Source organism: Urocitellus parryii, chromosome 1, assembly GCF_045843805.1.
Source record: "Urocitellus parryii isolate mUroPar1 chromosome 1, mUroPar1.hap1, whole genome shotgun sequence".
Lineage (NCBI taxonomy): Eukaryota > Metazoa > Chordata > Mammalia > Rodentia > Sciuridae > Urocitellus > Urocitellus parryii.
Window position 1 is genome coordinate 204,062,364 of NC_135531.1, and position 25,126 is coordinate 204,087,489.

The 25,126-nt window shown below is 32.9% G+C and overlaps 1 protein-coding gene across 1 annotated transcript in view; it reads left to right on the top strand.

Moving 5' to 3' along the window:
• Epc2 (enhancer of polycomb 2) overlaps positions 1-25,126 on the top strand; it is a 137,189-nt gene that overhangs the window by 108,741 nt on the left and 3,322 nt on the right. Inside the window, exons 5-12 of the mRNA XM_077798395.1 lie at positions 3,749-3,897; positions 4,630-4,762; positions 6,868-7,059; positions 10,506-10,595; positions 11,412-11,557; positions 11,663-12,006; positions 22,653-22,783; positions 24,139-24,298. Of these exons, the coding sequence (XP_077654521.1) occupies positions 3,749-3,897; positions 4,630-4,762; positions 6,868-7,059; positions 10,506-10,595; positions 11,412-11,557; positions 11,663-12,006; positions 22,653-22,783; positions 24,139-24,298 (1,345 nt within the window). The remainder of the gene's footprint in view (positions 1-3,748; positions 3,898-4,629; positions 4,763-6,867; positions 7,060-10,505; positions 10,596-11,411; positions 11,558-11,662; positions 12,007-22,652; positions 22,784-24,138; positions 24,299-25,126) is intronic.

A 25,126-nucleotide genomic window follows, 5' to 3' on the forward strand; every position in this document is an offset into this window, starting at 1 on the left:
CTGGTAATACATTCTCTAACATCACAAAGAATTGGGAACATGTAAATGTAAAACCATGAAGAATTATAATTGGAGGCAGGGCATTTTTTGTATATTGTTGTTACTCCTAACCTTGAAAGCTTGTCTTTGTCAGCTGTTAACCTAACAGCTGTGAAGCATAACAGCTGCCGGAGATGATATATTTTAGGAGAAATTCTCCTACTGGTTAGTTACCCGAACTTTCATAACTCTTTCTTATGGGTTTTATTTTCTTAAACATCACAGAATGAATTTCCCAAGCATAGATGACATTTGCTAACCCAGGCTGTTTCCAATTTTGCATTCTAGTTCTAGTAAGGGAATCTAAGATATTTATGAAGACGTTACACTTTGCTTAGAAAAGAATAAAATGTGATAAGTTCATAAAACTACAAATGTGGACTATTGGATGCAAGGAAGGAAAGGTTTATCTGAACTAGCAGTTGCTTTTTAAAACAATATAATTGATTTAGATGCTTTGTAAACCATAAACTGTTAGCAGTGTCTTTTGAGGAAAATGTACTGTTGGACTTCTTTTAGTGAGTGAGGATGAAATATTTTAAGTTAGCAATATTTATTGGTATTTAAATAGCATTTTGAAGATTAAAATATGGTTTATTCTTTCTAATTATTGTATATTGAAAATTACTGGTAGCTGTTTCTTATGCTTAGGTACTCAATTGTTGGTTCATCACAAATTTCTCCTTACTCTAAATCCTACCCTTTCTCTTGTTTTCTTGTTTGTTTTGTTTTTATTTTCATATTCCTCTGAAGAGTGGTACATTTTCTTTTTAGTGTTCTTTGCTTTTTATTTCTCTGTTTTTACTCATAGGTCCAAAGACTATTACTCTGTCCTGCAGTGTTACTAGTTGAAAATGTTTATGTGTTTCAGAATGAAAAAGTGAGGAAAGCACTTAACAAATAATGCATATGCTCTACCTGTTCAGATGGTGGGCAGGCATTGGGATATGCAGTGAATGAATACTGCTAACCAAGGCTCTATACTTATTTCATGAACTTCAAAGCACTTATATAGTTGATACAAAAAAAAACTACTGAAATATTTTTTGGCTAATTTTAATTTTAATTCAGTAAACTAATATTTAATTCAGGAGTACATAGTCATTTTTAATGAGATAGTCTTAAGGAACTAGCATGTGTTAAAGTACTGATAAGTCCTGAATCAGCATATACATTTAATATGTTTAACTGCACAACTATAACTTTAATGCCTATGCCTTCTCTCCTCCCTCTCCATGACCCTGAAGTGGTTCCCAGTTCGGGCCTCAAAACAATCATCTGTGAATCATCGATGGTTATAAAAAGATCTGTAGTTAATTCTGAAATACAGTAGTTTGAGAATCACTTCTCTGGAGATTTGGCAGTAGGTACAGAACTATTAACTAGAATAGGGAGAAAAGAGTTGGCCCAAAGAAGAGACAGTTGTGAGAAGGGATTAAGAATTCAGATACAGAGAAAAGGGCAAATTTGAGAGAATAGAAAAGATGTCATTATGAATTCATGATTTTTAATATTGATAAAACTAGAAACAGATATGTATTTGGTTAGGTATGTACATACATATATTTGTACATTTATTTCCTAGGTCTGTTCACTGAGGGACTATAGAAGCAGTGATACCCAGTACAAAAATGGGTGTACCTAGCATGTGTAGGACATGATTTTTAATACTGAGCTCCATTGAAAGGAACCAGGGCTTCTTATGAAAATTGGTTGATTCCATGTCTGGAGCTGGGAAAATAAAAAGATAAGCCTGAAAGAAATGTGCTGCTGTACCAGAAAATAAAAATGTGATTGAAGAATGTTGGAGCCCCATCAAAAGGACACAGGAGTCAGGTTGAAGGGGGACTGTACTGATCAGAGCTGGGAAAGTTTGAGCATCGAAATAATTAGCAACGAATTGTAACCCTTAGAGTAATCCCTGAGTCCTTAGAGATATACTATAACAAGTATAGCAGCTATACTTACTGCTGTAAAGGACAATACTGGGACAAATATGAATAAAGCCTTGGAATTAAGATTTTTATAGTTAATTCCCAGTTCTTGATATTTATGCTGCAATGATATATGAGTATATCTTTGTTTTGAGAAAAACATACAAATGGGGGCATTATATGTTCAACTTTTCTTGAAAATTTCAAATACACCACCAATTATATATGTATATGTTTATATATGTCCACATAAATCAAAAGTAAAACATTAACTTGGAGAATCTGAATGAAGATAAATGGGAATTATGTGTTGTATCATTTCAAAATAAAAGTTCTTTGTTTTTAAGGAGTAAAAGTACAGGACTGGGGAAAGGAAAAGTTAGGAAGGGTAGGTATTTGGGCCTGAAGAGAACAGGAAATGAGTAAGCCTAGAGTCCAAGAATACTTTTTGAAGAGGAGGGCAGTCTTTAAAGGTTCTAGTGCACTTTTGAATGTTATTCAGTTGCCAGTGGCATGATTCACTTTTGGATTCTGTATGTTTGTCATTAGTTAAAAACCAGGGTAGAGGGCATTTGCTATACCCTGCACAGAGTAGGTACTTTAATATTTGCTGTTGATAATGTTAAACTTTTAATTCACTATATTGTAAGAAATTATTGACCCAGTTTAGGTTATTTTCAATACATTATGGTTCTTTTCTTTTCTTTTTTTTTTTGCATTTCCTTGAATGCAAATTTTATTTCTTTAAAAATTTATTGGAGCACTATACAATTAATGGGATTCCTTATTGCATATTCATACATGTGCACAATACATGATGGTTATTTTCTAAATGCAAGAAACAATACACAAAAGAAAAAGTAAAACTTCGAGTTTCTTTCAATTCTTATTTTGTCTTTTATGATTCTGTTTTGAAACCTCTGGCACTCTTTCTTTATGTTCTTTCTAATGTCATTCATATTAAATTACTAACTCAAAGATGAAGTGATTGTATAAGTGTCTGGACACAGAGATTAAAGAGAGGTAGTGGTCTGTTTTAACAGTTCCACGCCCTATATAAATACTCTGTGAATATTTGATTTAACAAAATAGTTTACATGAATAGTAACTTTATATGCAAACAGATGATGCTAATTACAGCTGAACCTTCTGTAGTTATTAAACAAGGCTTTCATTTCGTAATTAAATTTAACTTATTTGTTAACAATAATTAATAACTAATTAACAATATTCTACAGTTATGAACTTTTGCTAAATCTCTTTTCTACTGTGTTACTGTGTTGAAACATGATAATACCATTTCTTGAGATGCATATTCTTCATACCTTGAATTATCTGAGTTTCTGAAGTTAAGCTTTGATTGCTGAGCATTGCTCATGTTTATATTGGCAGAACTATTTCTGTCATTGAAAAATACCTTGCTATAATACGAATGATCTGTATTTTTTTGATAAAACTCATTTTTGTTTTAGGTGGATGTGTTTTGAAGTTTTATTATTGGAATTATTGCTTCTATGCCATTCAGTATTTTCAGTGGCCGCCAGCATTTTTCCCCTGAATGTCTATTATACAATAATTGCTTATATTTTCAGAGTTAAATAATTGGGTTGTCTTATATAGTTGTTCTTCGGATGATTTGTAAACATTTTTACATTTAACATTTTTAAACATTTGCTTTTATAAGATAAATTTGGATCTGATAAGATTTTGTTGAATGAATCTAGAAATGTGGATAATTGGGTTAATTATTCTTCTAAAATTGTTACTTTTAATAGAATCGTAAGAATGATGAAGCCTCTTACGAAAAGATGTTGAAACTGAGACGAGAGTTTAGTAGAGCCATAACAATTTTGGAAATGATTAAGAGAAGAGAGAAAACAAAACGAGAATTATTGCACTTAACCTTAGAAGTTGTGGAAAAAAGGTAATATTGGGACTGTTACACCTTTAGCCAAATGATGGGCAAAGTGTTAACAAAAAATGGAGAGGGGTGCTAAGCTTTTTGGTAATTCTTACCAAATTTCCTTTTTTTTTTTCTTTTTCAAAGACTTGTGGCTACTAGTTGTTTGTTTTTTTAACTAAGTTATTGGCAATTTGAATTGCCGATATGAGGGATTTTGGTGTATAAAAAAACTGATTCTCTAATAAGCTTAATTTTTGGCAGAATAATTGAATTTTATTTAGAAAAGAATCTAGAGATCATTTTGTTCTCTATGTTCAAGTTTCTATTAAACAAAATTTATTGGAAATGAATGTTTGATTTTATTTTCTAACTAGGGAGACAAAATTTTTTGGTTCTGCTCTTTTGGAAATGTGTTCTCTGATATATTTTCTTGTGTAAATAAGTGGACTAAACTGAGCAAAATTTTATGTGATTCCTAAAATAAGCATTCTAAACATTTCCTGGTTCTTTGATAATGCAGAGTATATGAGAAATTAATCACATGTGTACTTTAGGTATTTTTGTGTATGTTTTTTGGTTTGTTGCATTTTATTGAACCCCAATATGAGATCCTTTGTTTCTATAAGTTTTCTTTTTAAAATGAATCTTATTGTTAGCTCTGTTTTGTTAGTTAATTGAAATGTCATGTTTTTACTTTAATGTTTTTATCGTTAAACTATGGAACATTTTCTAATATTTTGTTTCCTTTTCAAGATACCATTTGGGAGACTATGGAGGTGAGATCCTTAATGAAGTGAAAATCAGTAGATCAGAAAAAGAGTTGTATACCGCTCCAGCAACTCTTCATAATGGAAATCATCACAAAGTCCAAGAATGTAAAACTAAGGTAAATATTCTCTGGGGAGAAATTATGTATGGAAATGATGATCAGATAACTATTCATTTCTGTAGTTGTCTACAGGATGTCTACAGGATATCTGTAGGATGGTTAAGGAAAGTCATTAACATCAATTTAGTTTTTACTCTTTGCCTAACACTTTATACGAGTTTTTACATATATTTTTGGCCCATTAAACCTCACAACAATCCTTTGAAGTAGGGTTTACCTCTGCATGACTTGAGTTCAGGCCTCCCAAGTACATGGCTTTCCAACATACAGTCTTATTTCACTGGAGAATAAAGGTAATTATAGTCTAGTTATTATCACTAGCCCTACCAAGTTCTGCATGATAGTGGCAGGCATTAAAATGTAAAATTGAAAGCTTTCTTCATTGAGATTATTGGGAGTTATTCTTGTCATCATTGTCGTCATTGCCAAAATCTGCAGTTATCACTTTACCTACCTTGAATGACTTTAAAAAGTCCTCTAACATCTGGATCCAAATTTCCTCCTAATAAGAAAACTGTACTCAGTGATTATTTTATTCTTAAATTAAATAATTATATTTATGTAGTACTCATTGGTACATTAATTTTTTAATTGGGTTATATAAAAATTAATAAAACCTTCAATTTTAAGGAGTTTAAATTTAAATAAGGAGATCAACTTGACCTTATTCTAGCAAGATGTTAAAAGTGACTTAGAGTGTTTGTGGAAAATTCATCTTTTACAAATGTACACAGTCCTTGTTTTTCATGAGTTCATTCTTAAAGGTCAAGGAAGACTGTGGAGCATGAAGATTTCCTCCTTTATTCAACTCATGTCAATTCAAATACCAGGTTCTTATTAATCACAGGCATCTAGCCCATCTACAGTTCCCTTTAAATTTTGCTTGTCTTACTAGCCGAAAAGTTATCAATGCCACAAATGTCATTTTGTAAGTTATTTTTCAAAATCCATTTTATATCAATCAGTGCTTTTCCTAGGTATGCAACTGTTAAGCATTAGAATATGAAAAATCTACCCCATAATTACTGATAGAATCAGCCTTTATTGTAAGCTGAATCTTATTTTAGATCTTCTCTAAGAATACTTGGCCCGTTTAAATACTGATTTTACAGATATGGTTGCATCCATACTTTATCTTACCCCATTACACATGGTTAAATATTTACTTTGTCACACATCCTATCTTAAAATATCAAGAGTTTCTAGGAAGTTGGTGTTTACTTTTTCTAAATAGTTCTACCCTTTATATAAAATAGTTTATATCTGTCTAATTCATAATCTGCCACTCAAGCAACATTTTCATTGTGTGCAGTTTTTACCCTAAAGTAGTTTTGACATTTGGACTACATGAGGAAACATAGCTTTTTAAAAAATTTTACACTTTGATATTGTTTATAGTTTGGTGTCTGATAGTCATTTAAAATTTTTTAAAAGCGTTACGTACATTAATTTTATTAAAAGAAATGCCAGTATGTTAAAACATGTAGAAGCAGAGTTGCTCTATCGAAGGGAGGTGGGGGCTAGAAACTACCCCATCAATCAGTCCCTTTATCAGATGGCCTCTCAGGTACCTCCCCAGAACCCTGGCGTACTTGAGAACCATTTGATTTTTGTTCAGTTGAAGCAATAATTATATATTCTAAAAGTTTTTTTCTAGTTAATAAGCTTATTTTTCTCAAAAGATTACCATCTAAAGACATTTTTTAAATTAGAAATAATTGCATAAATAAATTAATGAACTCATAACCTCATTCAAATTATTTTTTAAATAAGTTGTTTTCCTCTTTAATATAGTGGATTTATATAAGAATTGCATTCAGATACCTTTTAAACTTTGGATTGCATAATAGAGCAATATAAAATTACTAATAGCTTTACTAATACAAAAAGCAAACAAATATCATAATTAGTTTTCATTATAATTTGCAGAAAGTAAATCATGTTTCAATTCATGATCACAAAGTAATTTTGCATACTAAAAACAGTAAAATTATCTCATGGATAAAAATGTATCTTTTTCAAAGAGCAATATAGTTTTTCATGATTTTATTCTAAAATGATTTTCATTTCTTCCTTTTGGGGGTAAATCATCATGTAAACAGCACCCTCATCATATATCTTTGAAAGAAGAGGCTTCTGATGTTGTTCGTCAAAAGAAGAAGTACCCAAAGAAGCCTAAAGCAGAGGCTTTGATAACGTCTCAGCAGCCCACTCCTGAGACATTGCCTGTGATCAATAAGAGTGACATTAAGCAATATGACTTTCACAGCTCAGATGAAGATGAATTTCCACAGGTGCTTGTTTTAAAACTATTTTAAAGACATTTCCTCTGACTCTTTTATATTGTTTTATATTTAAAATATAACTGACATTTTAAGATTTCTGATGCTTGCTTTGTTAACCTGTTATTACAGCATAAACATTTTCTTCATTGTGTGTTTGTGTGGCCACTAAAATAGTACTTACTTTTATTTTCCATAAGTTCAACAGGATTTCTGTTGTGGAACATCAAAGTGGTTTTTAGTTTTTCCTTTTGTAAAAATTAACAAACTTATCTTTTGTATTCAAAGTGAATTTTCAAAAATGGAATTACTGATCCAAAGTGTATCAGTATTTTAAGACATTTAAACATAATCATGAGCTAGGGATATAGCTTAGTGATAGAGCACTTGCCTTGGCATGTGTGAGGCTAGGCTGTGAGTTTCATCCCCAGTATCACAAAAACAAATCAACATGATTGTAAATATTCAACTATGATAATTCCCTTTTTACCATATTCTACTAGCATTATATTTTATGATATTTAAGTTTTGCTAATTGCTGGGTAATAGCTATTTGATTCTAAAGATTTAGGAACTGATTAAAATAGTAACTTATGAAAATATATGTTTGGATATTGTAACAGCTTTATAGCAAAATATTTGCAATTACAATTTTTAACTTTATTTTCACAAGTGCTATTCTTAAAACAAGACATTTAGTTTACATATTAAAGGATTCGTTTTTTCAGAAAGTGAATTTGGTTTAACACCTAGTTTAGCAGTACCCTCTCTTTTCCTTTCCTTTTTTTTTTTCTATAGGTATATATGGTATAAAAAACTTGAAGAGAATTCTGTAACAGATACCTTGAATTCACTATCAGTTTTATCATATTGTAATAGTTTTGCTTATTTTCTTTAAAGGCAGTTTTGTAACGTCACACATATGTTTAGAAGCAAGACTATTTCTAAAACCCTTTATTACTGCAACCATTTAAAATTCAGATGTTTACATACAATGTAAAATGTGCTCCTTTGGCTATTTTTATTTTTAGTCACTGCATAGTTCATATTTCATGTGATAGTAACAGATGCACATAGATGTGTTTAATTTTGTGTGTTCTTCAGAACCACTTAATGAAACGGGTCATACTTGTCAGAGGATAGTACAGTTAGGCTAAGGCAAAACTTTGAATAACCATGAGACATTGATTATATGACTATTTTGAAGGAATGAAGGATTCAATATCCTATCAAATAGTGGTTTTTCCAGATCTAGAGAATAGTGAAAGACTGTAAGCAGAGAATACAGTTATTAAGAGAACTGCTAGAAGTTTGGCATCACTGGAGCACAAAACAACAGAAGAGGAGGAAAGGGATTAGAGGAATGATGCCTGCAGTAGTAGCCAAATGGCAGATGGCCTCTATCTAGACTTATATTATTGAGTATTTAAAAATTTAAGAAAATGACAAGGTTTGTTAAATATATGTAGAAGAGTATTATATCAATAGTGCAAATGAGAGCCTACAAATTTTTCTTTACATTCTTGTCCTATTAAGAAGGATGCCATAGGATAGTATGACCTTCTATAAGTTTTTTTCTCCTGTTGTGACACTCAGTCCATCCAGCCTAAGAGGTGGACTCACTCAGAATAAGTGGTGGTCATAAATTCCTTGTCATAAATCCCTTACGGATTTTCATTTCAGCTTTATTTTTCTATAATGTTTATTCATATAATTTCAAAGAAATTGCATTTTGAAACCTTTAGACTTTTCTGAGTCCTAGTACTAGGTCTTAGACAGCTCTCTGGTTTTTATTGGTATCCCTACATTTCTAAAGAATAGTTACCTGTAGTTAGATATCATTCACTGAGGCAGGTATTTAGAATGTAGCTGTTCTAAATTCAGGACTTTTATTGCTAAAAATAGTGTTACAGTGATCTTTGTCCAATAAACAAGTAAAAGAGGAATAAGAAATATGAAGAAAACAAACATTTTAACCAGACTTAACCAAATGATGTACAGAAGGGCAGAAGAAAAAACCCAGTCTCTTCTGACTGTGCTTCTGGTTCTTTTAATATCAGCTCTTTCTTCCTGTGTCATAGCTTTCCCACATATACTGGAATCTACTCTGGAGAATGATAGGAGAAAAGAGATAATATACTGTAGGCCTATAATTTCTAAGATTTTAATTGCAAACTTTCTGTGTGTATCTTAGATCGATGATTTGCAAAGAAACCAAACTGTAAAATTTATACTTTAAATTTCTTCTCAAATTTCACCTTTGGAACTGATTCCCTAGGAAAAAGAATCAGCTTCAGCTCACTGTTTTTGTATCTTGCCTGTAGGGTTATTGGAGGTATATTGGAACCTCAAACAAATACCCTTCTCCCCTGGATGACTCTGCTAAGTGGTAATTTGGTAATTACCACAGTTTGGAAATAATGTGGAAAGAATATTTTTCTTCTCAAGATAGGGAAAGAGGGATTTGTGAGGTTCAAAATGTGCAAGTAAACATGATTGAGCTAGCATTTGTCAAAAAAAGTGGGACACTGCCAAGTGAAATTGTGAGACAACTGAAACTTAAGTACCAAAACTTTTGTTGTTCTTGTTATTGTTGTTGTTGTTTAACTGTTATGGGGGAAATTTATCTAAAACATTTCTTTGATGTGTTTGAATATATTTATATATCATTTAATCTGTTTTTATGACATAAGTATGCTATAATGTATCTGTGCTGCCCTAGAGATCACACTGTTTGGCCTGATGTCACATGGCCCCAGACAGAATGCTTTTCAGTGTGACAGCCTTTTGAAAGACTATTATTTTCCTTTAGGATTGACCATTTCTCTGCAACCAGTCTGCTTTACCTTTAACAAATCTTCTTTCTTCTAATTTTCTGTTTCTGTACTGTTGAGTTTTAAAAGTAATTTTTTTAAAAATGTGGGGGGATATTTTAAAAAAACAAACAACAACCAAAAAAACTCCTTTTGAGTAAAATCTGTTACCTTTATTGTGTTTTTGTTGTTGTTGTTGTTGTTGTTGTTTGTTTTTGCCTGTTCATAAGTGTTTCTAGTTTGGGGCTTTATTACAGAGAGAAATTATTGGATAAAAAGAATACCTATTTATATGTGAAGCATAACTGTCATCATTAAGTATTTATGGCCACATATACTATTTGTAAAATATAAATGGGATACAGAAGAACTCTACTAATTGTTTTTAAGTTTATAACATAACACTTCATGCTAATAAGCAGTTCAACAATATCATGTATACTTACTGTAAGAACTGATTTATTAAAAATTAGAATTTTTAATCATAGAAAATATTTACTAATCATTAAATGTTTGAGGGAATTTATTACCCACTAGATATAATGGAGTGATTTGCTGTTGGTGATCAGATTTTAATTTTAGGTCATTGCACTTATTGATTTATTGACTTTAAGTAACTCCTAAATGGATACCTCTTTTGTTCAGGTACCATCCCCAGTATCAGAACCCGAAGAAGAAAATGATCCTGATGGTCCCTGTGCTTTCAGAAGGCGGGCAGGATGCCAGTATTATGCTGTAAGAACTTTATTTTTTGTGATATTTTTACAAACTGGAATTAACAGATAACTCATGTCAGGGTGACTTAGGCTTGATCTAAAAATGGGAAGTGCATTAGTGGCTTTTATTTAACCTTCCCTATGTGAACACCAGTAAAAGATGTTAAAAGATATTGAGTCCTTTCAAAAGGTTTCAGAATTCTTTGCTTGGAAATTGAAAATTCCTCATATTTTAGAAATCTAGTTTTGCTCTGGGCTGTAACTATAGCTTTAGCATTTGTTAGCCCCAGAATCTCCTAAGTTGGTTCTGGAACCTTTGATGACTGCTGAGTATTTATGGAAATTTATTGTGCTGCAAGTCTATCTTGTGCATGCATAAACTTGGAATTCTCTTTGTGCTTTTGTCAAGTTTGGGTGCAGCATTACATCAAGGAGTGGCTCTGACTCCCTAGTGCTAAGGTTTTCTCATGAAGTATAACTATAGAGTTAAGAGGATGGTTTTGACTTTCTTACATGGATTGTAGAGACCATTTATCTAATTGCATTATGGTAAACACACACTGACAACTTTTCCAGGGTATGTGTATTTAATGTAGGAGTGTGAAGATTTATTTACAGGTTATAGTGATGAGAGAAGGGGGAAATATGAAAGGGGACAAAAGTGGTAAGACAGAAAAATAAAATATGAAGGTAATGAGAAGGCAAAGAAATGGGTTATATGTTTCTTCAAAAAGGAGGCTTAAGCTTGACCCATGAATGCTTGAAATACAGTTTTAACTTTTTTACTTTTTGTAACTACTCCATGAGTTATCTTTTTTTTTTTTTTTTCCTTCAGCCTCGTTTGGACCAAGCTGACCATACATGTGAGAATTCAGAATTGGCAGATTTGGATAAGTTGAGGTATAGGCATTGCCTTACAACACTTTCAGTCCCAAGAAGATGTATAGGATTTGCAAGGAGGCGAATTGGCAGAGGTGGAAGGTAAACTGTTTGTTTTGATTGGTTTTTGTTTACCAGCTAGAAGGGAAGGTATAAAGAAACTGTTAAGTTCATCCAGTTAATACTTGGTTTTATGTTGCTTTTCAGAGTCATAATGGACCGAATATCCACAGAACATGACCCAGTCCTGAAACAGATAGACCCTGAAATGCTGAATAGTTTTTCAAGCTCTTCCCAGAATATAGACTTTTCTTCTAATTTCTCTCGGACCAATGCTTCCAGTAAACCTTGTGAAAATAGACTGTCCCTTTCTGAAATATTAAGCAATATCAGATCTTGTCGACTACAGTGTTTCCAGCCAAGGCTACTAAATTTACAGGACAGTGATAGTGAAGAATGTACCTCAAGAAAACCAGGGCAGACTGTGAACAATAAAAGAGTTTCTGCAGCATCTGTAGCTTTATTGAACACCAGCAAGAATGGCATATCAGGTAAGCTGTCACTGTGTTTAGAGTATATCCTGATGCTCTTTCTCCTTAATTTTCATTATCTACTAAATAGACTCAGTACCTTTTAGAGGTTTATTTTCCTAATACCACTCAGGAAAGGAATTTTATCTTAACCTACTACATTCTTTTTTCCCAACCTAAGTTACAAAATTCTACTTCAGGTGATTCACATTTTAACCAAAATGTCCTAACGAGTATCTATAAAACCACTGACATGTGTTTGGAATGTGAATGTCTGATATGATAAAAGTGTAGGTAGAATGTGTAGAGTTCTCTGTGGGCAGACTACTGTTTACAAGCTGCCACCAAATCATCATAGCACAATATTCTCTGGTTCTTGTGCTACAAAAAAATTTCATTTTTGTGTATTCTTGCTGAAATGAAAGCATTGCTTCTTGAGAGTACCATTGAATTTTTTCTTTCTGAAAAATGATGTTTTTTTAGGAGATTCTCTATGAATAGTTTTAAATTTTATCTTATAGCTCACCCTCTCCCATTGAGATCAGAAAAAGTATTTTTTACTTTAAAGACATTAAAATCAGTTTCGTATTTTTATGACATGTAAATTGTAAATAATGTATAATATTAGAAAAATCTAAGATGTAATTTTAATTTGTTCTGTGGATAGTCCTTATCACATTTATACAAATGTGTATAATTTATAAATATCCTTATAATGTATTCATTGTAAATAATACATGGTATCCAGAAGAGAAAAATAGATGTGACTTGACTTATACTTTGGATAGCCTTTCTTTCTGTAAAGCATATGTATTTTTAAATTGTTTCCTGGATGGTGCATTTTAGGATTCAGAATTACTATATTAAATTTACTTAAAGTAATATGAAATCATTTTAGCTTGAAATTTGGTCTCTATAGTAATCAGTCTTTTTAATTACTGAACTGCCTATTTTTCAAGTTGATGTAGGCATTTATTTGTTTAAAAGTTGTAATAGAAATTTTGGTGCTTTGAATGATTGGAAATTGGCATATAATTTTCCAAATGTTTTGGTTAACTTTCTCCTAAATGAACTTAAGTAAGGAAAAATGGCATCCCATTATATAAGGTTCATGAGTCTGTGAACTCTCTTGAGCTTTTGAAACTAAAGTGGATAAATACCTAATATGATTTTGGGTCACAGTATTCTTAAAAATCTAAAGATAGTAAGACTGACAAATAATTAGATTAAATCTTTTTTTTATTTATTTTTTTAGCTAACTACCTTATTTAACTAAACAGAAATTCCTGTATTAAACATTATTCAGAATATTTTTGCCAAAGGGGAATTTAAAAATAGATATAGGCATTTATCATTACATTTGATCATAGAATGAATTTTTTCTTTACCAATTTATACCATAAAAATTATTTGTGTGTATTTTTTCTCCAGCTAAGCAGGGCCAAATATTTACAGCTTTCTACTATATTTTCCAGATAAACTCTGGATTTAACTTGACTTTTTTTGTAGAAAATGTATATATGTTGTATATGTTATTGTATCATCAATACATTTTTGTATACAATTGAAAAGCTGTAGTAATTTTAAGTTCCCATTTGTACCAGTTATATTCATTATATAGTTTTATCACTTCTGGTTAAATGGCCTTAAATGAATTTAAAGACTGATATAAATTCCCTCTCCTACCTGAAGAGATAGTAAGGGGAGAGTTTGGGGAAAGTTGCAATTTTACTTGATTATGTATTGATCTGAAATACAACTTAATGTAACTTAAAATGTCCCAAATAATCAGCTCTTTAATTCTATTACACTATCATATATCAGCATAAATAAAATCATTTAAAATACTATCTTTAACCATACATGCATGTCTCAGGGAATGTAAATCACAAGTGTACAATATTAACATCATAATCAATAAAGGGGTTTGTTTGGTCTGGTTTTGTTTTGTTTTTTTGTTTGTTTGTTTGTTTGTTTTGGGTTTTTGGGGGGAGGTAGTTTCTTTGTTTTGTTTTGTATTTTTCTGCCTTTCCCTTACCATCAAGGGGGGAAACGTAGTCTTTTTATTTATTCTGTGTCATTTTTCCTGTATTTTTAAATACCCCTGCCATAATACCATTTCATGCTTCCTTAAAAGACTTAAAGGCCTAAACAACAATTTAGGTATATTAGAAGTCAATATTTTAAAATCAGATCTTTCATATTTAAACATTTGTAAGTAGAGCAAAGGATTTGTTTGATTGTTTGCCTCTCTACTGACTATTACTCATTAGTCCTTGAGGCCAGTAGGTATTTTGTTTTTAATGACTTTCTTTTGTTTAATATTAAAATATTATGGACAGGTACAGTGGCACACACCTGTCTGTAATCCCAGGGGCTCAGGAGGCTGAGGCAGGAGGATCATGAGTTCAAAACCAGCCACAGCAATGATGAGGCACTAAGCAACTCAGTGAGACCCTGTATCCAAATAAAATACAAAATAGGGCTGGGGATGTGGCTCAGTGGTTGAGTGCCCTTGAGTTCAATTCCCAGTGTTCCCAAAATATATAATGTATGGGAACTTGGGATTATAGTTCAGTGTGTGAGGCAATTAGGCACAGGACTGTAAATACCTAATGCCAAAAGTCTCTATATGCCATTTTTTTATATAATTAAAAAGCTGTAGTAATTTTAAGTTCCCATTTATACCAGTTAGATTCATTACATAGTTTTATCACTCTGTTTAGATGGTCTTAAATGAATTTAACTGTAGTTCAGTAAAGACTGATATAAATTTCCTCTCCTACCTGAAGAGATAGTAAGGGGAGAGTTTGGGGAAAGTTGCATTTTTACTTTGATGGGCATGCACAAAAGAATGGACTCTTCATGAATTTTGGTTTCTTTTATTCTGTATGTCTTTTGCTTGTTCTTAGTGAGCATAGTGGTCATGAGAACATTTTTTTAAGAATAGTAAGATTGACATGGGACCATATTTTTACCTTGGCAGAATATCAGGGAACTGAACAAATTATTAGTATTGAATTTTCTTTCACAGCTGGGAAATCTCAGCACCTAAAGAGCTTAATCAGAAATAGAAATCTAATGCCCATAGAAAGTGTTTATTTATGTCACAAGTTCCTCAGTTCTTCAGGAAACCGAGAGAAAAAAAAAAAGAAAAATGTGTCTTACATGAACCAGAGGGTTATTGGCAAAATATGTTATTAATAACCATGGCAAATATGTTAATTTATAATTCCTGTGTTCAGAATATATTGTTCATTAATTTTATATTCTTAAAACTAAATTTGTATTCTAGGGATATAAAGAACTAAAGACTTCATTTCAAATCAAAAGTGTATGTTTTGTTAAGTATTAAATAAATCAAAGATGTGCTATCTTAATTGAAAAACTCTTCTCAATAAAAACAGGATAGCCAGGCATGGTGGTGCACACCTATAATCCCACCAACTCCAGAGGCTGAGGCAGAAGGATCACAAGTTCGAAGCCAGCCCCAGCAACTTAGTGAGGCCCTTAAGCAACTAATGAGACTCTGTCTCAAAAGAAAAAAATAAAAAAGGGATTGCTGGGCATTGTGGTGCACACCTGTAATCCCAGCAGCTCAGGAGGCTAAAGCAGGAGTATCACAAGTTCAAGACCAGCCTCAGCAAATTTAGTGAGGCCCTCAGCAACTTAGTGAGACCCTGTTTCAAAGTAAAACATAAAGATGTGTGGATGTGTCTCTGTGGTTAAGTGATTTGGGGTTCAATTCCTCGGTACAAAAATAAAAATACATACACACACACAAACATATGGGCAAGGGCTCAATAGTTTAGCACCCCTAGGTTCAAATTCTGGTACAAAAAGTAAAAATAAAATAGGATAGAGAGAGAGAGATTGTGCTCAACATAGCAAGTGAATAGCCAAGGAAAATTATTTCTTACATAATATTTTAGGATCTTTTACATACAAAGCACTGTGTTAAGGTTTTAAAGTTGCAGAGTTTAAAAAAAAAATCAATACTTCTTACCTGCAAGGACAGCACATGATAAATAATATATTCTTTATATAAATACAGGATAACATTTTTTGTCAGTTGAAAATGCAGCATTATTTGAGATGGTATTCTTAAGTTGAAAACCCAAGAAAATTTATTTCTTATCTAAAAATGTTTTCCTTGTTCAGGCTTGAAGGACCATCTTAATTTACATTTAACCATGGTTTTCATAAATTCAGAGTTGCAAGTTACCACATCTTTCTCTTCCCACCTGTGTTAACACAGTAACCCTTTTGGCTAGTTCCTGATACCTTAATATTGCGAGTTTATAAATTCATTAATAGTTTGTACATTTCCAAGAAGAATTCCTGATTTTTAATTTAATTTTGTTTCTCTTCTCATTTTTTCTTAAATTGCCATCAAATATTTATAAGTGTAAAAGTTTTAGGATGAGTAAGACTGTTAGCACTACTAAGATACTCAGAAGGATTTATCATTTTTATTAAGCTTGCTTCTGAAAGTGAGAAAAGGATTTAAACTTAAGGGATTAAAGAGTTTGACCATTAAGTGAATAATGATGACATTTTAATTGTAACTATTTAGGTTGGGTATCAGCAGCTTAAATGGATCTTTAATCCATTTTCATTATCCTCACACCCATTTGTTCCTCATTCCCCTACCTCCCTTATGTTTTTACTCCCTGCCCTTAGAATTTGTTAGTTTGCCTATAACTAAAAGAGTTTATAGAATGTATGTAGCCCTGGAAAGCTTATATCAACTCTCCTGGATTACATTTGCCCTTGGAGTAACACCAGTGGTTTATGTGAACCTGACTCCCTATTGTAACCTGGAAGATTTGAAATAGAATCTCCCTCTCTCCCCAACCCCCATCCAGTCCCATACCTGTCCTTCAAAACAAAAAAGCTTACATGCTGTTAACATTGCTTTAATAAAGCATGTGTTAAAATATATAGCAAAGACGTATGTAATAGATCTATGTGATAGATGAAAAATGCTGAATAATATATTCATTTTGACTTCTAGGATAATGATGTCCATCTCATTCCACCATCCTTAAATGATTTTCACCACCATATTAGGTATTATTCATTAAGATGTGAAAACTTGGTCTAAGCCAGTATTTGAAAAATTCATAGCTTCCCAAGAATACATCATCTTAACCCAGTTTGAGAAAAACTGTTGAAAGCTAAAAGGATTATGAAAAACAAAGGCAGGCATGCATTCTTGGGAAACACAAAAATCACAAGTTTGTACTCTGATGAGATGATTATCCAGGAGACCCAAAATGTGTTTCTGTTCAATTTTTCTTATTAGTTTATCAGTGAAACAGTAATACAAAGTTAGCAACTACTTGTAAAGGTTTCACATAAACTCAGGAATATCTCTGTGATCCCAAGCTCAAGAAATAGTGATCTAAAACTTTGTAATCATGTTAATGTAAAATCTGTGAAGGTATTTAAGAGTATGTTTTTCATGGATCACTGTCAGAAAATAGGAGGAAAAGGTGATAAGAGGTCAGCCTAAGCCAAGCACCATGTAAGAACCACAAACCTAAAAGGTAAAGGATAAAACGAACAATTCCTAGGACATTTGAAAACAATAAGCATCCCAGAAATAATACAGATATTCCAAGGAAAGGTACATGGAATAAAAGCAGACTGTTAAATCCAAGATGAGTAATGGTTCAGATTACATAGAAGATAGCCAGAAAGGGGGTTATGGGCTTTCATGGAAGATAGATTGTAGGTTATGTGTAATGAGATCTGGACATGCAAGAATTTACTTACGTATGGAATGACATATTTGTGTATATAAAGGGTGAAATTCTGTAACAGGTATACTGATCTGCCAGAATGTGTTACCCAGGAAGATTTATAAAACTTCATACTTAGGAAAGAATACTTCCTTACTGTCTGTCTAGAGTTGTGAGGTAATTGTCACATTCACGAAACAGATTTTGGGGTTACTTTTTTTTTTTTTAAGTGTAGTTGGACACAATACCTTTATTTTATTTATTTTTATGTGGTGCTGAGGATCGAACTCAGGGCCTTGAATGTGCTAGGCGAGCACTCTACCGCTGAGCCACAACCCCAACCCAGGTTTATGGTTACTTTTAAACTGATAGGACTTTGAAGTATGAAGTGAATTTCCTTTCGAGCTAGCAACTTTTTTTTTATTACAGCTTTATACTTATTCATAGTAGTTGGTCCATTCCAACAAACTCATACATGCATGGAAATCTATTTCAGTTTATGATCCTCCTCTTTTCCTTCTCGCTCGCTCCTTCTCTCTCATTCTCTTCCTTCTTCTAGACTTCCTCTCGATCATCTATGAATTTATATTTGATTGCTATCCTATTTTGCCTTTCCTATATTTTACTCTTAACTTCCGTGAATGAGAGAAAATATTCGATCTTTGAGTTTCTGAGTTTTGCTGATTTCACTTAGCATGATGATCTTCATTTCCATCCATTTACTGACAAATACCATAACTTCATTCTTTTTTATAGCTGAGTAGAACAGTGTGTGTGTGTGTGTGTGTGTTTTTGTGTGTGTAACATAATTTCTTAATTCATCTAGTGATGGGCATCTGGGTTGATTCCATAAATTAGGTATCATGAATTATGCTCTATAAACATTGAGGTGGCTGTATCACTTTAGTATGCTGATTTTAGATATTTGGGGAAAATGCCAAGGAGTGAAATAGCTGGGTCATATGGTGGTTTCATTCCTAGTATTTTGAGAAATCCTCCATACTGTTTTCCCGAGTGGTTTTAACTAGTCTGCAATCCCACCAACCATGTATAAGAATACCTTTTCCCCCACAACCTCATCATATGCTAGCAACTTTAAAGATGAACTAGTGAGAGGAGACACCATGGCCCACGCCAGTAATCCCAGCCACTTGAGCAGTTAAGGCAGGAGGACCTCAAGTTTTCAAGGCCAGCCTAAGCAATTTATCAAAACTCTGTATCAAATTTTTTAAAAAGAGCTGGGGATGTAATTCAATGGTAGAACCACCCCTAGGTTTAATCCCCAGAACAGGGGAAAAACAAAAATAAAACATTCCTACTTCCACTGTGTGCCACCACTACCCCACTCCAAGCTGGCTCCCTACCATGTATTTCAGTCCTAAACAGATTTAGTCACTATAACTGTGACCTCTTCCTGATGTATTTTAATGTGTGCCTCTTGATGCCTTGAAGTCAGTTATGGGAGTGTTTATTTTAGTTTTGAAAGTGTTCTAATAACTTAAGAAAGGAAAAATAATAAGTAGAGAAAATGCTTTCAAATTTTTTCCATTTACCTACCAAGGTATAAATGAACCCTGAGAGCCACGATTCAATATTGTGTCTGTGTCATTAAAACCGTATATTTCTTAACTACTTCCCTTTACCCTCAAAATGATAAAGGAATTAGAAAGGGTGTTTTGTCTGTGTTCCAGTTTTGTATCATGATTACTCTTTGCTGTTTCACTATTTTGTTTAAATACTAAATTTTTGAGGTAATACTAAAGAGAAAATTTTAGATGAAGACCATCAGCTTGTTTCAAATATAAAATACCTTAATAGTAAAGAACAATATCAAGAAAGGATATAACATACTGAGTTTGGGGCAAGGGGAGAAGAGGGAAAAAATTAATGTAACTTTAAAGCATATCCATATTATAGGATGATATTAAGTTTTTTAATCAGTGATTCTCAGCTTAAAAATGAGATCAGGAACAAGATTTTTAGTATCAGAGTCAGCCGAAATTTTAAAAAGCTGAGAAACACCATTAATTTGAATAATTTGGACTGAAACCTGGTTGGAATTTTATGAGTTCCTGTAAGTAGAAAAAGAATGGAGTTTCTGAGCAAATGAATAGACTCAACAACACAAGAAAATAAATGCAGACATCTAAAAAAGTAGGTAATTTTATCAGCATCCTTTTTAATATATACATAATGATCATCTGTCTACAAAAGCCAAGTAGGACAACTGTAGTTGGCAATGCTGTGTTAGCTGTGGACTACCAACCCAAAAGTAATACTTTTTTAAAGTATATTTTTATTAGAGCGGTATAGTTATACGTAGTAGTTGGGATCATGCAACACACTTACACATGCATCTAAAAGTAATACCTTTCATTTTTTTAAAATGGCAGTTTATTCTTTTCACTAATTTAGATATTTATGTATCTTATAAGAAACGCTTGGGACCAGAAGTATCTCAGATTTCTGAGTTTTTCAAATTTAAAATAGTTGTGTAGCCTTTACTATTTGAGCATCACAAAATCTGAAATCCAAAATTTTCCAAAATCCCAAAATTCATTGAGTGTTGTACATTCAGAAAATTTTGGACTTGGCAGCATTTTAGATTAGGAATAGTCAACCTATACTTTATTCTGAATTAGTTAAGATTTTACTAGCTCTCTTATAAGATTTTGGAAAAGAAGGAGTCTTATTTACATTTCTATTTTGAAATAGCCATAAAAAGTATTTTCTCCTTATTTAGTTTATTCCTCAGACTTAACCACTTTGAATCTCCTTTTCACCACACCACTAAGCTCAGCTCTGGACAATCAATACTGGATTTAAGGACTGCTAATACCAGATTCCAAGTTTACTTCTTTTGAAATGGTCCACTCTTATTGTACATATAAGACTTACAGATTTATTTGGGTTTGAGATTTTCCTCTCTGACTTTGTATCTAATAAGCTATTTTTCATCTCTTTCTCCAAGGTTTTCAAACAGTTGGAAATTCATGAATACTTCACATTTTCATTTGATTTTGAAGATTGTAACTTTAGAATTAAATTTTTTTTTTCATTTAAAAATAGAACACTTGCAGTGAATTTAACATATCCAAAGAAAGATATTTGATTTTGTTGGTAATTCAGTAAAATAATTAATATGGACTTCAAAAAATACAGGTAATGTTAAGATTTTTGAGTGAGCAGTAAATAGCTCCAGATTTTTTAATTGCTATCTGTTTTTCCCCTCGTATGATTCAATACAAATTTTAATGATAATGTTGTAGAACAGAAATGAAAGTTTTTCTAAAGCTTTGTTTATCTCTGGGGCTTTTTGTAGGAGTAGGCTTTAAATTTCTCATTTGTGATGCTCTTAAGCAGGAACATTGTGGGGGTAGAGTCAGGTAACCTGGGTTCAGGGTGGAATCCTAGTCATATTGATTAACTAACACAAAAGGTGACTCATACAGTTGGCATTTCTTTATGTGCATCTTTTCTTCCCAACTACACTGCAGAACTTTATAGTAATGACCCTCTTCTTAATTTGTTTTGCCCTGTATTCACTGTAACTCATAGTGCCGCACTCTCCAGCATAATAGATATATTTACTTGTTGCGTCAGTGAAATAGGAAAGCAGAAAGAAAGCTATAATGAAAAGTGGAGTGTGTCTGTAATCCCAGCTTCTCAATAGTCTGAGGCATGAGGATCACAAGTTTGAGGCTAACCTGGGCAATTTAATAAGACCCAAAATGGACTGGGATGTAGCTCAGTGATAGAACACCCCTGGGTTCAATCTCTTGCCGCCCCCTCCCTAAAAGTGGGGGGGTAAGTAGAGCAAAAATTGCCCTTAGATTATATGTATTCTGATGGGATTTAATGTTTCATTACTCTAAAAATTCAGTAACCTCTATGGAAAGTAGCTTTTGTGTCCTCTAAATCAGTTTATCAGTGATCTACTTAAATATCAGTGAATGAAATTTTGTTTACATTTCTTTGAGGAAAATAACTCCTAATTTAACTTAGTTGATTGATTGATTATTTATTTATTTATTTATTGTGTTGGTGCCAGGGATTGAGTCCAGGGGTACTTAACCACCCCAGCACTTTTTAATTTTTTTGAGACAGGGTCTCAATAAGTTGCTAAGGGTCTAAGTTGCTTAGGCTGGCTTTGAACTTGTAGTCTTCTGCCTCAGCCTCCTGAGCTGCTGGGATTACAGGTGTGTGCCACTGTCCCCAGCTTAGTTGATCTTTTAATCAACTAAGAAAATAATATGTTTTTATATTAGACCCCATTTTAACACACTTGGCCACAGTATGCTTGATTATATCTGAGAATACAATTGTATCTTTAATTTTCTTGAAAACTCTTTCTATTTCTAGCTCCTATTTTTATAGGTAGGACTTATTTTAAGTATTGAACTGCTGGCTTAAATATAGCCAATAGTTATGTTAGATGAACATCTATTTTTCTAATTTGTAACTAAAGAAAGGTATTTTCACTTCAGTGTCATATGACATTGAAGTAAAAATTAGTCTTACAGGTGGTCTTGCTTTCTTACTATAAGGCTATAATTTAGTCATCGTCATTATTTACATTAACAAATTGAAATTTTTCTCATTACATGGTCACCATAATAGGGAGAATTAAAATTAATAGTAAATGCCCTAAGTCTGAATAAATGGTAAAATCCTCATGTAAGAACTGTTATTCAACAAAAACTATGCCTAGAAATCTTTTTTAGCATTTTGATATTAGGAGATCATGGATTTAAGCATATGCCATACTTGATAAAAGATTTGTCATTTTTATTGGATTCCTTGACTTATGTGTGTTATGATTTGATTCCTCTTCATTTTAATTGTGGAATAAGTTTGCATTGTATTCTACTTGTATTAAGTATATATTTAAAACACATATTTATCCTTTATCAGTAACAGGGGGCATCACAGAAGAGCAGTTTCAGACACATCAACAGCAATTAGTTCAAATGCAAAGACAGCAACTTGCTCAGCTTCAGCAGAAACAGCAATCTCAGCATTCCTCGCAACAGACACATCCAAAAGCACAGGTAAGCCCGTCTTTTAATCACAGTTGTCCCTTTCTTTTTCTTTTGTGATTTTGTTGTTTTGTTTAGTTAGTCAGGTCACAGAAAATAACTGATTTTGCCACTCTTGATTTTGAGAATTTCTTTTTAATTTACATAATATTAAGTGAGTAGTTATAAGCTAATCTCTGAATATTTTGAGAAAAGTACTGGAGCCCAAATATGGTATTTTTAATTTAGGAAACAAATAACTTTTTATTGGAAGGGTTATTGAGAATTTATAAAAGTAATTACATGTTCTTAAAACTATCATCCCCATTCTTGATTTTATAACATTTTTGATCCTTTCTAAACTATGTGTTTAAGTGCTGTGTGGCTGTGCCTCACGAAGCTAGAGGTAATTCTCTTTGAAATGTGCAGTAAATCTAAGCAGCATAGCCCCTTGCCTCTGAATAATGTTTCTCTGTAGGAAAAAAAAAAATGCTTCTAGGGAAAGTTGTTCATAAGACACTGTTAAATAAAGACACTAGGGATGAGAATAAAAATACTTTATGAAAACTGTAGGAACCAACCCTGCCAATACCTAGATGTATGAGCCTTGTAAGATTTACTGTGGACTTCTGGCCTCCAGAGCTATGTGGGAATAAGTGTCTGTTGTTTAAGCTTTTAAAAACAAAACCAAGCCAGGCTGTAATCCCACTTATAATCCTACCTCTAATTCCATCTACAGTGGAGGCTGCAGCAGGAGGATCACAAGTTCAAGGCCAGCCTCACAGCTTAGCAATACCTTGTCTGAATCAATCAATCAGTCAATCATAAAATGGACTGGGGGTATGGCTCAGTGGTAAAACACTCAGGGATCAGTCCCCAATGCTACCAAAAATATACACACACACGTATTTATATCTCAAGTTGAGCCTCCTGAAAAGAATAAACCTTGCATTTTTTAGGTCTTAAATTGTATTGCTCCATAATTATACAGGTACTCAATTTGGTTATGTTCTGCAAACTCTAAGGCCAGCATCTGCCCATAGTGGTTCAGCTTATTCTCAAACAGTCAGTACATTGACCTTAAAGCTCCTGAGTCAAAACACCATGGAATTCTCAGTGTCTCTGGGCTCCATCAACGCTCTTGTGAATCTAGGTAGGTCTGGATGTGACTTTACAGACTATTGCTATTGGCTTTAGTAATAGTTTTATACAGAATCAAGGAATGGTCATTTAACTTCCCTTCAACTGTGAAGTCCTGGATCTCTTAATCTAAACAATTGTGACTATTGAAGATTAGAAAGGCAACAGTCTCTAGGGTTTACTCCATTCCTTAATGTTCATGAAATCACATCTAAGAAACTGAGAATTTGACTTTGTCTGTTTTATAGGGCTCAAGCACCTCTGACTGCATGTCTAAAACACTCGACTCAGCCAGCGCCCACTTTGCTGCATCTGCAGTGGTCAGTGCACCTGTTCCAGGTCGCAGTGAGGTAGTCAAGGAACAGAACACAGGCCACAGCAACATAAATGGTGTCGTCCAACCTTCAGGTACAGCTGGGGTTTCACTTGAAGTTTTAGTTCATGAAAAACTTGAGTTTGGTTTTATTTCTTATCTCCAAAGGAAAAATGTATATAAGAAGTCAATCATTACTCTTCAGAATTTCTGTGGAAAGATATGGGGAATAGCTGGGTATTTTCTAGAATTCACATAGTGTCACTCCCTGTTTCTTCCTATATGCTGGCTCCCTAGCTGTGTACACTATCCTTCCTGGTTTCATTCTTAGACTGTTAGTTGCTTTGTATTTTAGTATATCCATTGAACTAATTACTGACCGTCACCATTGAGTCATCCACATGTAGATTAAAAAGTGAGATATAAGCAAGGCAGTCTGATAAATAAGCTTTAAATCAGATTTACCTTTCCATCCAGCATACTCATGGGAGATTTTCTTTGACACCTCCTCCTGAAATGCAGTAGTGTGAAACCATGTGTGCTTTTTACTATCCTGAGTCCTCAGAGACAACCTTCACTTCTTTCTTAGACCTTTGGCTTTTCCATTTGTTTTACATATACCCATGATCCTGTTGACCTTCTATCTTATTGTACTTGCCTTCAAAGTCACCACATATAGAGGCAACAGAATGCAAAGCCTCTTTATGCAGACCAGTAAGCGAGAGGGTGTGCTTTGGGTTATATCAGATGAGTATATTGAACTTAATGATAAGCAGCTCTCTTTGGAGGGTGTTATGTGAAAAGTTAACTTGGTATTTAATTGGATATAAATGTTTGCATTAATTTTTACTATTAAACTTCTAATTTTTAAAGTGTTTTATTAATGTCCCATTACACTAATTGAGTGGTTTTTCTTTTTATCT